A 16,483-nucleotide genomic window follows, 5' to 3' on the forward strand; every position below is an offset into this window, starting at 1 on the left:
GCAACATCCTGGTAAATCTTTAAGGGGTCCTACTTTCTCTCTATTTCCGCTCTTGCTCTTAATCTATTTGTAAAATCTTTTTGATCCAGGAACAGTTAAAGAATTTGCAGGTGGTCACTATTTATCTACAACCTTTAATCAGTATTCATATGCTGTCCTTCACAATCACAAATTTAACACTATTACAAGCCTCACCCATTATAACTCTCATATTTCAACCATTAAACTGTGGAAGTCAGAAGAGCCAAACATATTAAAAGGAACTCACTAGCTTCCCCCTTTATTGCAAAACATAGTGCACAATAACAGACAGCAGGATATTGAAAGTTTGCATACACATTTAATCTTCTATAGAGGAGACAGAATGACAAGACATTAACGATGTGCAGGTGGCATCACTAAAGCCACAAACATTTACTGGATTCCACGGAACACAAATCAACTCAACATGATTTCTCCCTTTTTCTTTTGAGGTATGCCAGAACTGGAGCTTTCTCAGTCAGTGGGAGAAGACAGAAAAGGAAAGCCAAGCCACTTAACTTCATACTGTCAGTGATCAGCTGAGAGACTGCCAGCACATGTATTTAAGAGGTTAGGATAGAGGAGGCATCAATACTTTGAGAGATCCTGGACTCAAATGCTCCAAAGTCACTGTCAGGGGATAAAAGCTGTCATACAAGGTCAGGGGTAATAGGAAAGACCAATTGACTTGGTATTCATTTCACAGGGAATGGTGTACGAAAATAAGGAGGTCTTGCTAAAACTATCCGAGGTACTAGTATTTCAGGTGTGGTTTAACTAAGTAGTTTTGGTCCCATTACCTGAGGAAAGACACAGTGGCATTGGAAGCAGTTCAGAAAAGATTCACTAGGTTGATTCCAGGTAAGGAGGGATTTTCTCATGGATAGAGGTGGAGTAGGTTGGGCTTGTACTCACTAGAGTTTAGAAGAATGACAGACATATATATTGAAATATACAAGATTTGTCAGGGGCTCGATACGGTAGAAGAAGAAGAAGAAAGGTTGTTTCCTCTTGTGAGAGGCTATGAGCAGAGGACGCAACTCTGAGTAAAGGTTCTGGATTAGAGTGGTGCTGGAAAAGCACAGCAGTTCAGGCAGCATCCGAGGAGCAGGAAAATCGGGCAAAAGTCCTTCATTTTACCTAGTTTTCACCTATCTGAGAAAAGGTTGTCTATTTAAGATAGATAGGAGTAGAAATTTCTTCTTTCAGAGGGTAATGGATCAGTAGAATTCTTTACAAAAAAAGAGTGGTAGGCACATTATGTATATAAATATTCCTTTTTTTAAATAGGGAAAAGAATGCAGGGCTATGGAGAAAAAGGCAGGAAAGTGGAGTTGAGAAGTATCAATCAGCCATGGCACAGCTGAATAGATGGGCCAAATGGTATACTTCTGCCCCTAACTCTTATGGTCATCTTAGAACAGCATGACATTTGCCTGGGTGGCACAGTGGTTAGCACTGCTGCCTCACAGCACCAGAGACCCGGGTTCAATTCCCGCCTCAGGCGACACTGTGTGTGGAGTTTGCACATTCTCCCAGTGTCTGCGTTGGTTTCCTCCGGGTGCTCCGGTTTCCTCCCACAATCCAAAAAAACGTGCAGGTTAGGTGAATTGGCCATGCTAAATTGTCCGTAGTATTGGGTGAAGGGGTAAATGTAGGAGTATGGGTCTAGGTGGTATATGCTTCGGCGGGTCGGTGTGGACTTGTTGAGCCCAAGGGCCTGTTTCCACACTAATCAATCTAATCTATATTCAAGTCCAAATGAACATCAACACTTACAAGCTTCATGCCTTTAATATTGTTTTTCTGTTCTTATTACCAAAGTGACACATCCTCATTATCTCGACCACCTTCTTGACCACTCACTGAACCGCTCAGGGCAGTCTCTTGGCATTCTCCTCACAGCTTACATTCCCGCCTAACTTTTTAATCAAGAACAATCTTGGATACATGACCTTGGTCTAAAGCATTAATACAAATTGAAAATAGCCAAGTGACCAATGCTTTTGAAATTCCACCAATCACAGCTTGTCATCTTGAAGATGTCTCATTTATGCCTATTCTCTTCAAGTATATTAACTAATCCTCCATCCATGCTTCTATAATAACATTACCACTGCTCCAGTCATCTTATATATGGCACCTCATCAAATATTTCACAAGTGGAATTTTGTACAGATCTGAATAATGAGTGCAATGGCAAAAAATGTGTCAGAATTGCGCAAGCCCAGTGGCCAAAACAACTTGCTGTATCTTTTAAGTAACTTCCAGGAGTCAAGATGAGTTTGTTCTGAGGCAGCAGCGAGTTGCCAATTAAGTGGACTATTACTTGTTAATGATGATCTTATTAATTGTACATCTTGCATCATTTATATACAGCATTGTGCCATACTACACTTCAAGCAAACTAGACACCAAATGGTCTTGACATGGAAGTCAGAACAGGTATCTGGTGATTTCAGCTCACAGCAGACTGTGAAGAGCCTCCATGCTGCTCATTATGCAGAAGATTTCAGGACATGATCCATGGGCAACACCCACATGCACCACTCATCCACAGACATTAGTATCTAATAATTGCCAACACCTCAGGATCTTCATGCCCTTTACAATACATTTGCCAAATGCTTAGGGAGTTTAGACTTCCATTTTAGAGTGCACTAGAAATTAGCATCAAAACGTTGCTATAATGACACTTTGTACACAGCGACAGGAACTCAGCTCATGGATTGGATCAGGTTGCATCTCAAGCTGCATCATAGGACTGTGAGCTTGCTCTCTTTGTGCTCACTCATTTAGCATTTACCTGGATGCTCACAGAACCACTACCTTGTCAATACACGCAAGCACTGAACCAAGCAGTTTGCCTTGCTGGTCAGTAGTCCTCAGCAAAGAGAGAGGACGTCTTTATGCATGGCACATTAGACCATATGTCAGCAACATATGTAAACAATGAGGCTAGAAATCACTGCCCAAAATGTGTTTGTTGCTGCCTTCCATTGCACTGGAAATAAAAACTGCAATGGGAAGAAAAGGCCACAACAAAATCCTGAATGGATGGGATAAGTGTCCTGACTTGTGAAGGAGGGGGCTACCAGGTCCATCAATGGTGAAGCAGTTTAGAGGGCAACACATTACAAACAGAACCCTGTAATGTGCAGGTAACTTACCTGCAGCCTCCCTACCACATTGTGTCCAAGTACAATACTCCTCTCTGCCCCAGACATTGTTGACTATGTCATTCAAGACCAACACTTTTGCACAAAGAAGTTAGAGAAAGAATTGCGATGTTTGGTCAAAAGGGTGCTAGCTGAACCTTGTCCTATATGTACCTTGTTCATCATGTTTCTACATGCTGCAGCAGGTTCTCAGCACAGATATCACTCCATGGTACACTGTGTGGACATGATGTTTAGGCATCATAATGGCTGTTACACTCAGGGATACAGAGATTCAAATAAACAGGCAATGCAGCCTGTTGGCCTTGGTGGTTTAGCTAGATAACCCCAGAAGAGTCTGCTCCTCAATTGAACTTTCACAGATCAGGGAGGGACAGGGAGGTGGAAAGTGAAGGAGAAAGCCTCCTCTGGAGTGTTTTGAAAGGCAGCCTCTGAGAAACTTGTTGTTCTCCTCTGGTTGGGAGCCTCCAGGTACTGCCCAGTCTCCTTGTGTGGAAGGGGCATCTGATGCCATACATTCAGCCATGAGGACCACTGGTTGGGGTGTTTGAGTTCAGGTGTGTGCACATACCAAGAAGACTCTGAATGCAGTAGGCCTGGATGTTCAAGTCGGTCAGCAAACTGTCCTAGGAGGTATCTCGTCAATCACGTACTTGAGGCAGCTGGATCTCCATATTGTAACTGTAGGACTGAAGTCTCTGGGCAATGAACAGCATTGCCTCCCACATACCTGCCTGCTGTTCCTTTACCCTTTTGTGCATTCTGATGAAAAATTCCCGATTGCCAAAACCATAGGGTCCTGTCCTGACTGGGGCTTGGCAGGTGGATGGTCTCCGGCGGTATTCTGAATGCCAGCAACTTGAGATTTTTCTTCTTCTTCGATCAGTTGCAGAGCTGTCGCAATGATATGCTCATCAGCCTAGGCTCTCAAACGTTATAAACATTATGTTCCCACCAAGATGTCAGTATCTGAGCTGGTGGTGGAATGCACGATGCAACCTTGCCTATACTTCCTGAGACCTTGGAGCTCTCCCTCAAAAGGTGAAGGAGGCGGCTTCTGTGGAGCTGTCCATTCTTTACTGGGATTGTGGCCATTCCATCGGCATCTGCAAAACTCGAGGGAAAGAAGTTGACACAGCCAATGGTAAGAAGTGGCATGCAAAGAATAACACAAAGTGGGATCAATGTGTGAACGACAGTGAAATAAAAGTTGATACTTACTCAATTGATAGGACATGCATGTTTTGGCATCATGGACTTCTCCTGTGAAGGAGAGAATTCTCTTCTTATGGTGGATATGGGGCCTAATGCCTGGTAGCCCTCCACCTATCCTATCTCTTTCTGCCCTTATCTGGGCTGTTTCCACCTGTAATTGAGGCGGGGGGGTTGAACGGAGTGAGGTGCAAGTGGGTAGCACAGCTGCAGGTTACTAAAAGGTGATGAATTATCCTTGGCAAGTCAGTAGGCAGTCCCTGTCATGCAGCAGTAGGGTTAGGACATTTTGGAGAAAATGAATATGAAAGACGGCAGATGCTGCATGCAATAGTGAGTATAGAACATAAGACTTTGTGGGAGGTGGGTGCAGTGACAAAGTTGTGGTGAGTCTGAAGTTTGAGAGAAGAGTGTGGCACTTACCTTGAGATTGGATAAAGAAAGAGATCTTCTTGCAGCATTGCTGGCCATTCCTCCAGACCACACAGACAGCATTGACTAGGCTGGTGACTTCCAAACAGGCTGCCAGAATCCAGGGCATCACCTCAACTGCCAGTCCCCCATGAAGAGAACTGCCTTCCTCTGGACCACTCCATTCACCAGGACATGGTCAGAGAATTACATTGCCTCTTTCCCCTTCTCCATCTTCAGAATGTCTGTCCTTTAAGACTATTCCTCAGTGGTGCACAGCATCCTTTTAAGTTTGGCATGGGCATCAGGGATACCCAGTGAGTGGAAGCTTCTATGAATGGTGAGTGATACAACGGAGCTAGAATTGGGCAGGAGGGGTGCCTTGGGCTGAGTTATGTAATTAATATGGTGAATTTGGTAAGTTGCGGTGAGAAATTACACTAGGCAGTGCAGAGGAAAATCCTCAATGAGTTTACAAAATGGACACTTGCCAAAAAACACCTAAGATTCAGGCCTACATTTATTAGCTCCTCTTTTCCCACCCTACATAGGCAAAAACAATTACAACTGTTAAAAACAACATCCCTTTCATATAACCATGCTGACTTGTTCAATCATGTTATGATTTTAGCAACTACTTCACAACTCATTCATTCATTCATTCATGTGTGCTCTGTCTGATGGAGGCCCTTGGCTCATGTCATGCTTATGCTTCTGCTTTTTCTTGGCTCAGTACTCTTCTCAGCTTTTAAATCATTAATGATTTGCCAACACTATAGGAACAGGGCTAGGAGGCAAGCTCTGAAAACTACCTCAGAGGGAATGGGAATCAAACCCACACTGTTGGTGTTGCTGAACCATATGCAATAACTAATATCAAATTAACTGTCCTGCAGCTTCTCCAGTAGCAGTGTTACAACCAAGGCCATTCCTCCTCCTTGCCCATTATGTTATGTCTTTTCAAAATGTTCTGAATTCTGGAACATTCATTTTTTAATTATTGTTCACTTAGTTATTCTGGAATGGTCAATCACCTTTATTTCTGTCATTAGTTTAACAAGCCTTTTACTTTTTAAAAAAAAGTCTGCATTACTAATTTAACCTCTTATTTTCTTGACTTTATGCCAATTTGTCATAGCAATCTAGAGATTGCCACCCATGCTGTACTGCTCATTGATATAGATGCCAGCTCCTCAAGGCTCTGTTCTACTTAAGTCAGTCATTCTTAGATGGACCATCTTTTCTTTAATTATTTCATGGATGTTAGCTTCACTCGGAAAGTCAGCTTTTCTTGCTCATTGCCTACTTATTTTGGAGAAGGCGATGGTGAGCCATCTTCTTGAAACACTGCTATTGATCTAGTATACACTTATATGACCTTCCACACCCATTTCATGTCCTTCTGTAGACACAAGACGATATTCTGAACACTGGCATTAAAAGCTGGGTGGCACCTAAAATAAACACAGCTTTATTTCTCTCCCAACTTCCAGCCTTAATTAAACACTTGATTAACAAGATATGGTCATCACATTTTGAGCATCGCCCAGCAGAAAGATAAGGAGATATACAAAGATTAGTATTAACCGGAAGGTTTATTTAAAAAATAAGTGAACTTGTGGTCAAAACTGGTACAAAATGTTAGTTTAGCTACACCTTGAAAGTGTGTCACAGTGTGTGGTGGAAAGGAAAACAACAAAATAAATATTTGAAGCAGGAGGATGTGAGACATTGGGATTGCTTTTGTATTTCTCAAAGAATAAGCCAGCATTAAACATGGGGCCAAATGAGCTTTATGAGTCGAAGTTGCACTCCATTTTGAGGACACTTTCTTGGCTAAGGAATGTTGTAAGGCAATCCAATGATGACAAAAAAAATCAAAACAAAAAAAGTGACAAAAAGCATTGAACAACAGATGCAATCCTTAACTAATTTAATATTCTCTAAGTAGTATGTCAGGTACAACAAATCTAAATTTAGTTATTTCAGAAGTGATCACACCACTGCCTCAGCTCATTGGTTCACCATAGTTTGTTACCTCTGGATGTAACCATTCCATTGCTTTCCTAACCAATTGTGCTTTCGTCCCCCTCCGTAAACTTGACATCATCCAAAACCTGTGAATTATATCCAAATTTGCACAAAATCCCATACAGCCATCACCTATGCTTGCTGATCTATAAGCTCCCAGTTAAGCAATACATCAATTTTAAAATTTCAATTATTTCCCTCATCTCATTCTATGACCATGGTTTTTTTTCCTCTCTCTAATCTCAAGTTCAACAATCCCTTCAGAAATCTGTGCTTCAACTCTGGCTTCTGCGCATGCTGAATTTTAATCATTGCACCACTGGTGGCAATGCCCTCAGCTGCTGAGGCCCTAAGTTCTGGAATTCTTCTCCAAAACTCACGGTCTCTGTTGCCCTCAAAACCTACCTCCTTTAATCCATCTTTTGATCATCGACCTTAATACGTAATAAAACAGCTCTATATGAAATTTAGTTTTCCACCTCTCCTGTGAACAATCTTAGAAATCTTTCATGGTTTAAAGGTAGTTTACTAACTTTTGCTGACATGTATTTCTGAATTTCCTGTCACTTCCCCAAAAGACTATGATCAAGAAATAGTTGATAGATTTAAAGCCCCAATTACTATTATTTAATTGATTCATATTGAAACAATATACTACTTCTTTGAAGAAAGCATGATATTAAGACATTTTCCCAAAACTTTCATTTCAACCTGACACTTTGTACGGACACAAATTTATTCTAGTACTTACCAAACTGTGGTCTCTAACTGACTGTCATTTGGCTGATGGCAGTCCAACTGCGCAAAAAGTGGGAAAAGAACCTGAATACCACCAACAGAATGGATTGCACTGTGAATCGAGTGAGTCACAATAGCTTTAACATCCTAAAGCAAAGTAGAACACAACAAAAAACATTATTTCTTCTAAAACAATGCACCCTACATTTTATTTCTGAGATAATCAAACCTTAAAACATTCTAGCTTACTTGTGCAAAAACAGTGACACAATTACCACATCCTTTTGATGGCACACAAATCTGAGCCAAGATGCTGAATTTCTGGGAGGAATAAATCAAAGAAATCGTAAACATTTATAACATGAAATGCAGTTATTCACCTCATCTTGTGCACACTAGCCAAAAAGCAGCTACCCAGCCTACTCCAATTGTCCAGCTTTTCGGTCATAACTTTGTAAATTACAACACTTCAACTGTGCATCCAAGTACATGTTACATGTTAGGAGAGATTTGTGCATCTAACATCCTTTTAGACAGTGAGCTTCAGATCCATTCATTTCCTGGCAAAATAAATACTTGCCCCTCAAAATACCGTTAACCTTATTTTTACACTAAAATGCTTGCCTGCTGCTTATGGATCCCAACCCTCAACTAAGCAGAATACAGCTTTCCCATATATTCTAACTAGTCCATCATTGACATTAGATTCCTTCCATCTGCACAAAATTACACAGCAAATGAAATCCATGGGGGACAGGGTAGTTATAGATAGCAAAGCTTTGGCTGAAATGTTAAAGAAACTAATACATGTCAGGCAAAGTCTGCCATAAATATCTCAGAAATAGTTTTCAGGTATTTGTTGTGAGTTGTTGTTTTCAGCATTGCCACCATGCTACCTACACTCAATTTTAAGAACCTGAATTAGGACTCCACTTGGGCATTTCTGTTCCAAAGAAAACAAGCTAGTGTGTCAAATCTTTCATCATAACTTACTTGATAATCATACCCCCTATATTCAAGTCCATGTCATTGATATATACTTGAAAAAGGAGCCTAGTATCAAGCTATGTGCAAACAGTCTGGAAACAGCCTTGCCGTCACAAAATGCAACCATCAACAATCATTCTTTATTTTGCCTTGAAGTGAATTTTGGATTTAACCCGCCTCTTTGCCTTGGATCCCATGGGCTTTTAAATTTGTGGCCAGTCTTATTTATGGCACCTAAGCAGAAGCCTTGCTAAGAGTCATATGTATATTATTGCAGTGCAAATCAGATCTGACAGCATGAATGGAGTGCAAATTTATCAAAAAGATTCCCATCAGACATTCTGCCAAAGTACACACAGTCAGCCCTGGATTCACTCATGAAGTGATCTGAGGGGAGCAGAGATATCAATGCATGGCGTACATACAGCAGATATTCTTGAGGGATCGTTCAGTGAAGCTATATGGGCAGAACTGAAAAACAAGGAGGTGGCGATCACTTTGATGGAATTGTACTATAGGCAGGCCCCCCAATAGTCAACAAGAAATTGAGATGTAAATAGAGAGTGAGATTGCAGATAGCTGTCAGAATACGGAGGGCTGTAATAGGTGATTTTAACTTTCCAAATATAGACTGGGCTGCCAAAATGTCAAGGGCTTGGATGGGGAACGATTTGTTAAATGCATTCAGGAAAAAATTCTCAATTAATACAAAGGTGACTCTGCTAGAGTGGGACAAAACTTAAACTCCTCTTGGGAAACAAGGCAGGGCATGTGACTGAGATGTCAGAAGAGATCACTTTGGCACCAGTGATTATAATTCTATTAGTTTTTAAATAGTTATAGAACAGGATAGGGCTGGTCCACTAGTGAAAGATTTAAACTGGACGAAGGCCAATTTTGATGGTATTAAACAGGAACTTTCAGAAGTTGATTGGAGGAGGCAGTTTCCAGGTAAAGGGAGGGCTAGAAAGTGAGAGTTTCCAAAAGCGAGAGAGTGTGTGTTCAGGCTAGCATGTTCCTGTTACTGTGAAGGGCAAGACTTGCAGGAATAGGGAACACTGGATGACAAGAGAATTTGAGGCTTTGGTGAAGAAAAAGGAGGCGACATCTGTCAAGCACTGGCAGCTGCTAGTACAGGGGGTGGCAGAGTACACTTGAGAGAACTCAGGAGGGCAAAAAGGGGGTCTGCAGTATCTTGGACAGATAAGGTGAAGGACAATCCAAAGAGATTCTATAAGTAGATTATGTGCAAAAGAATAACAAGTGAGAGTCATACAATCATAGAGATGTACAGCACGGAAACAGACCCTTCAATCGAACTCGTCCATGGCGACCAGATATCCCAACTAATCAACCCCATTTGCCAGCACTTGGCCCATATCCCTTTAAACCCTTCCTATTCAATTACCCATCCAGATGCCTTTTAAATGTTGCAATTGTACTAGCCTCCACCACTTCCATAAATGTACCACCCTCTACGTGAAAAAGTTGCCCCTTAGGTCCCTTTTATATCTTCCCCCTCTCACCCTAAATCTATGCCCTCTAGTTCTGGACTTGCCCACCCAAAAAAAAAAGACCTTGCCCGGTTATCCTATCCACGTCCCTCATGATTTTATAAACCTCTATAAAGGTCACCCGCAGCCTCCAACCAAAGGAAAATATCCCCAGCCTCTGCCTGTAGCTCAAATCCTCCAATGGCAGCATCCTTGCAAACCTTTTCACAACCTTTTCAAGTTTCACAGAGACTAGGGCTCCTTAAAGATCAACGTGGCCATCTATGTGTGGAACCACAGGAGATGAACGAGGTACTAATCAAATGTTTTGCATAATTATTTACCGTGAAGAAAGACATGGAAGCCAAGAATTCGGGGAAACAAATAGTGATGCCTTGAAAAGAGTCCACACATTACAGAAGAGATGCTGGAAGTCTTAAAATGTGTAAAGGTAGATAAATCCCAGGAACCTTAATTCAATTTAATTCAGATGAGTGCAAGATATTACATTTTGGTAAGACAAAGTAGGGCAGAACTTACACCGTTAATAAAAACCCAAAAAACTGCTGATGCTGGAAGTCAGAAACAAAAGCAGAAATTGCTGAAAGAGCTCAGCAGGTCTGGCAGCATCTATAGAGAAAAATCAGAGTTAACGTTTCGGGTCCAGAGTTGAGGAAGCGTCTCTGGAACTGAAATGTTAGCTTTGATTTGTCTTCATAGATGCTGCCAGACCTGCTGAGCTTATCCAGAAATTTCTGCTTTTGTTTCTTACACAGTTAATGGTAGTTCCCTGGAAAGTGTTGTCGAGCAGAGACACCTAGGGGTGCAGATACATAGTTCGTTGAAAGTGGCATTGCAGGCAGATAGGTGGTGAAGGCAGCGTTTGGCATGCCCGTCTTCATCAGTCAGGACAAGAGTTGAGATGTCATGTTACAGCTGTACAAGATATAGGTAAGGCCACATTTGGATTACTCCATACAATTCTGGTCACCCTGGTATAGGAAGGACATTATTAAACTGGAAAGGGTGCGAAAAAGATTTACAAGGATATTACTGAGGCTGCAAAGTCTGAGTTATAAGGAGAGGCTGAACACCCCCGCAATCCCCGAGAGCGTAGGAGGCTGAAGGGTGACCTTATAAAATAATGAGGGGCTTAGATAAAGTGAATAGCCAAGGCTTTTTCTCCCTGGGGTAGGGGAGTCCACAGACAGAGGGTATAGGCTTAAAGATGAGAAGGGAAAGATTGAAAAAGGGACCTTAGGGACAACGGCTTCACATAGAGGGTTGTGCGTATGTAGAACAAGCTGCCAGAGGTAAAAGCGGGTGCAGTTACAACATTTAAGACATTTGGACGAGTGCATGGATTGGTAAGTTTGAGGGGGAAATTGGCCAAACACAGGCAAATTAGACTAGCTCAATTTAGGGAACCTGGTCGGCATGGATGAGTTAGGCTGAAGGGCCTGTTTCTGTGCTGTATGTCTCTACGACACTGGGAAGACACTGAACACTTAAGTAATTTCTTGACAGAGAATTAACAGGACACTGACTGGCAGGTCTAGGTGCTGTACATGAAGTTCACCAACAGCAGTAAATTTCATATGCATATTTGACAAATTATAGGCCATTGTTAATAAAAAATACTACACAAATTAATTCTATCTCAAACCACATCAACTTGACTTGCATAAATATGTGGGAGGATAGAAGGGGAATATTGGGGGTCTATCAGTGCTTCTACACGGTGCAAAGCATAGAGGCAAGATCAAAATTGGGCCCTTGCAAACGGTTTGCAGGCTGTCATCTCAAAAGCAATACTGTGCTGTTATTAACACACACTAGGAGCTTATGAGATGTTGGACCTCAGTAGAAAGATAATAGAGACAAATGCATAATTTCCCAGAAAAAAAATTTATGGCTTCAATTTACCTGATCATAAATTGACTACTGATAAGTTAAAACTAAGTGGTAAAATAATTCTCACAGGCCAATAAACTGGAAAAGTAGCAACAGGAAATTTCCCAACATTTACATATTTCCAAAGAAAACCAGGAACATTCCAAAATGTGTTAAATTATAAAATAACAGTAGGGAAAGCAAACTTTTTGTGACGTGATTTTGAAAATAGCATAACAAAACTCATCACAGTCAAACTCAATAATTAACTTGGAAATCAGCGATCAGTAGAAATCAAATAAAAGCAAAGTACTGTAAATGTCAGAGATCGGAAATAAAAATGAAGTGGAGAAACTCAGTAGCTTTGTATTCTGAAGAACAGAATTATTAGCCTTGAAAAGTTCATTGTTTTTCTCTCTCCATAGATGCTGCCAGACCTGATTTTCTCTCGCGCGTTGTCTGTCAAAATTACATAAGCATAAGATTTTAATGCTAACCTGCAGCATTAGTGCATGTGGAGAATGTACAAAAATTGAAGGGTTTTCCTTTGGCGATGACTCAAGGCAAAGCTGTGCATCAGTAGCTTTGGCATTATATGTAAAGGCAATACTACTAGCCAGCTTCCCATCATACAAAACTTGTTTATGATGTTCTGCAAGGTGGATGTCACTCTCCGATTTGAACTTAAAGGTACTCTGAAAGATAATACATTAATTTATTTTTTCCTACAATTAAAATATTTTGCAATATTAACAAAATATTCCTGTAAATGTTACATAATTGTATAAATTTTTTTAAAAATCACATCTAGTAAAACTTGACATTAGAACCATAACAAATAATATACATACAACTTGTTTAATGCAATATTTCTTCCAAATGTAAACAAGTCAGTTATGCAACTATTCTTTACAAATGGTGCAATTATAGCATTCAAAAATTATTCATAGCATTATTTCTATATACTGTATAAAAACATACCATATAAGCTTACAATCTATATTGTTTCCTTGAAAAATGTAAAACAAATTCAACTTATAACAATGAATTTTTGGTCTGGTATAGTTTTTAATATTTTTGTGTAGCAACAATTAAGTTAAGTTATCTTCTTGTCTGAGTGTTCAGTGGCTATTAATATTAGCAACCATGAAATCAGTTGATAGTTGGCTGTGATGAACATGTACCGAAGTTCATTCTATTTAGTTTGATTTTATATCTGACGAACAAAACTTGCTTACCAACCTTTTGCTAAAAAGAACTCCTTAATGACTACGAATCCCATCACTCTATAACATTCGAACATGCTCCATTATTACTATAATCCACACAAAATGCTGAAAATCAATTACAACTTTGCTGTCACAATAACATTTTTTAAAAGGAGCAACACATGCTCGCTGACGATCTAATATTTTCATGGATAAATTGATAAAAAGTTCTTTGCTATTTAATAATTGTTTCCGATGCTCTATTTGTTCCACTTCTTATCAACGCTTCTCATACAATTCATTTTTTAGTCTGCAACTCTCCTTTTGCAGCTCCCTTCCACCCCCTCCAACTCTTGGTGCTCTTTCAAAATGTATATTTGCTTCAGTTTTCTTTCACATTCCTTGGATTGATTGACTTAATTTTTTTTTGGCTACTTTAAAGTAGGAGCAATAGATCTGGAGCTTCTGCCCTCACCAGCACTGGCAGGTCCAGAAGCCATTATGACAGGAGCAAAAAAGAAAAACAACTGTCAGCCCAAGAGTTGGGATTTGCCAGGAAGGAGGAGGATTAACATTCACACATGAGGGAAGGAAAAATAATCAGAGAAATTAAGAGTGAGGAACACATGGCCTGGAGTTGAGGATGTGATGTATGTCAAGGCTGAATCAACAACCTGAATGGGAGCAAACAGGGGCAATGGACACGACAGGAAGAAAGCAAACAACCAAGAACTAGGATGTAGTAAATTTGGGTGGCTTGGACTTGTTTGGCAGAAAGTTGATAGATAAGCTTAGTAATCATTTTAAATAAGTCTTCCATGGAGAAAAATAAAATCTTTCAGCCCAGTGAATTACAGGACACATCAGAGCACACATCATCTCTAGAACCCCATATTAAACTGTCTTTGCTCCTGCCAGTGTTGTCCTAACAGTGCTGAGAAAAAGGGAGAAAACAAAAACATGATTGGCCATCAATAATTGTTTCAAATATAAAATATGCATTTTTGATCAAATTCACATATTTACTGTTGATTAAAAATGTTGTCAGTGGTGGTTCAGTTGGTGACTCTTGCTTCAGTCATGAAGAACCACTCCAGGGCTTGCTCATAAGCATAAGCATAACATTTCAAATTTATGCAACTGCTTTATGTTATCAATTAAACATCCCAAAGGCTGATTGCATGCATAGAACGAGACATTTTCTCTATTCTGACCATCTCTTGCAGGCATCAGAAGAAAGTAATATAAATAACATAATAGATGGCACGCACTGCATAATAACACTTCAGAGTAGTAATGAAGTAGTGCTGTGCCAAGAGTGGTACTGTCTTTTAGATTCGACATTAAATCAAGACCCCATCTGCTTGCTTGGGTTACCGATGGCAATACTTCGAGAGAGGCCGGTATTGCTCTCTCCAGGGTCCTGGCCAATATTTATCCCTCAATAGACATTACAAAAACAATTACCACAATACTATTTGTAGGAAGCTGCTGTGCGCAAATTAGCTGCCGCATTTCCTACATTACTTCAATGACTACACTACAAAAGTACTTTACTGGTTGTAAAATACTTTGAGACATATAGTTGTCATGAAAGACATTCTATAAATGCAAGTGTTTTCATTTTTACACACAGGGATGTTAAAATGTTAAAGAGGGAATGAGGCCGAAACATAGAATCATGCATGCAGGATGGAAGTTGCAAATCGGAAGAGCAGAGAAAGAGAATCTAAACTCAGAGTCAAATATTAATATGTATGGAGTTATACCTATTAAATGAATAAACCTCTAATTGCATTATTCACTGAAAATGTCAGAAAGTCTGGACAATTTACAAAACTTAAATTACATATTCGTTTAGCAATTTCTTGCGCTCCATTTTTTAAAAAGTCTCCTTTCCTTAACGTGTTTCTACCTATTAAGGTCATTTTTTTTCACTCTGCAACTTCGCTATTTTTAAATTTAGCTCAAGTGAACTTTTTGGTACTTCCATTCAAATTGTCTTATCTCATTCTGAGCTTGAAGTGCTAGCCCACAACAAAAACTATTTTAAACTGGGTTAAAGATAGCTGATATGGGAATGGGAGAAAGAACACAGTTGGAATTAACAATCAGCAGGGGAAGGATGCAATTGGATAAAACACGAAAGGACAATCTAATGAACTGAGATTAGCAGTAGGAACAAAGACTTCAAAGCAAAAGGTAGAAACAGAACTAGAGAATTAGTAGTGGACATCTTTAACCTCTCCCTTCAGCAGGCCACTGTTCCTGCCTGTTTCAAGAGGGCCAACATCATCTTTGTGCCTGAGACAGCTCATGCAGCATGTCTCAATGACTATCGCCCAATGGCCTAAACTTCTGTGGTCATGAAGTGCTTTGAAAAGCTGGTCATAGCATTAATCAATTCCAGCCTCCCCTCTACTTTTGACCCACTCCAATTTGCCTATCGGACCAACAGATCCGCATCAGATGCCATATCACTTACCCTTTACTCCTCCATAGAATATCTTGACACCAAGAACAGCTACGTAAGAATCCTAGTCATTGACTACAGTTCAGCCTTCATCACCATTATCCTCTCAAGACTGATTACTAAACTTAGTGGTGATCTCAGACTAAGCTCCACTCTCTGCAACTGGATCCTCAGTTTCCTGACCCACAGCCAACAATCAGTGAAGATTGGGGACAATATTTCATTCTCACTAACACTCAACACTGGAGTCCCCCAGGGGTGCGTACTCAGCCCCCTACTGTACTCACTGTAGACCTATGACCATGACTGCGTTGCCACATACCAGAATAATGCCATTTACAAGTTCGCTGATGACACCACCATAGTCAGTTGAATCTCAGATGGCAAAAAAAACAGGCTACAGACGGGAGGTGGAAGATCTGGAAAAAAGGTGCACTAGAACAACCTAGCTCTCAATGCCAGCAAAACCAAGGAACTCATTATAGACTTTCGGAAGGATGTTACGCATCTCCCACTACACATTAACAGCATAGAGGTGGAATAGGTGGAGAGTGTCAAGCTCCTGAGTGTGGTCATCCACAAGCTTTCTTGGACTCTTCTTGAGGAAGCACTGGTTACAAAGGCCCAACAAAGTCTCTTCTTCCTCAGGCAGCTGAGGAAATTTGGCATGATGGCGAATACCCTTGCCAACTTTTATAAGTGCGCCATCGAAAGCACTCTGTCTGGATGTATCACTACCTGGTATGGCAACTGTATCACTCTAGACCGGAGACAGTTACAGAGAGTGGTGAACTTGGCCCAGACAATCACAAAGGTCAACTTCCCATCTATAGAATA

At 40.4% G+C, this 16,483-nt stretch overlaps 1 protein-coding gene across 1 annotated transcript in view; it reads right to left on the minus strand.

Moving 5' to 3' along the window:
- nbeaa (neurobeachin a) overlaps positions 1-16,483 on the minus strand; it is a 913,644-nt gene that overhangs the window by 773,422 nt on the left and 123,739 nt on the right. Inside the window, exons 9-10 of the mRNA XM_072577218.1 lie at positions 12,463-12,660; positions 7,606-7,739 (exon numbers count right to left, since the gene is read on the minus strand). Of these exons, the coding sequence (XP_072433319.1) occupies positions 7,606-7,739; positions 12,463-12,660 (332 nt within the window). The remainder of the gene's footprint in view (positions 1-7,605; positions 7,740-12,462; positions 12,661-16,483) is intronic.

Source organism: Chiloscyllium punctatum, chromosome 9 (genome assembly GCF_047496795.1).
Source record: "Chiloscyllium punctatum isolate Juve2018m chromosome 9, sChiPun1.3, whole genome shotgun sequence".
Classification (NCBI taxonomy): domain Eukaryota; kingdom Metazoa; phylum Chordata; class Chondrichthyes; order Orectolobiformes; family Hemiscylliidae; genus Chiloscyllium; species Chiloscyllium punctatum.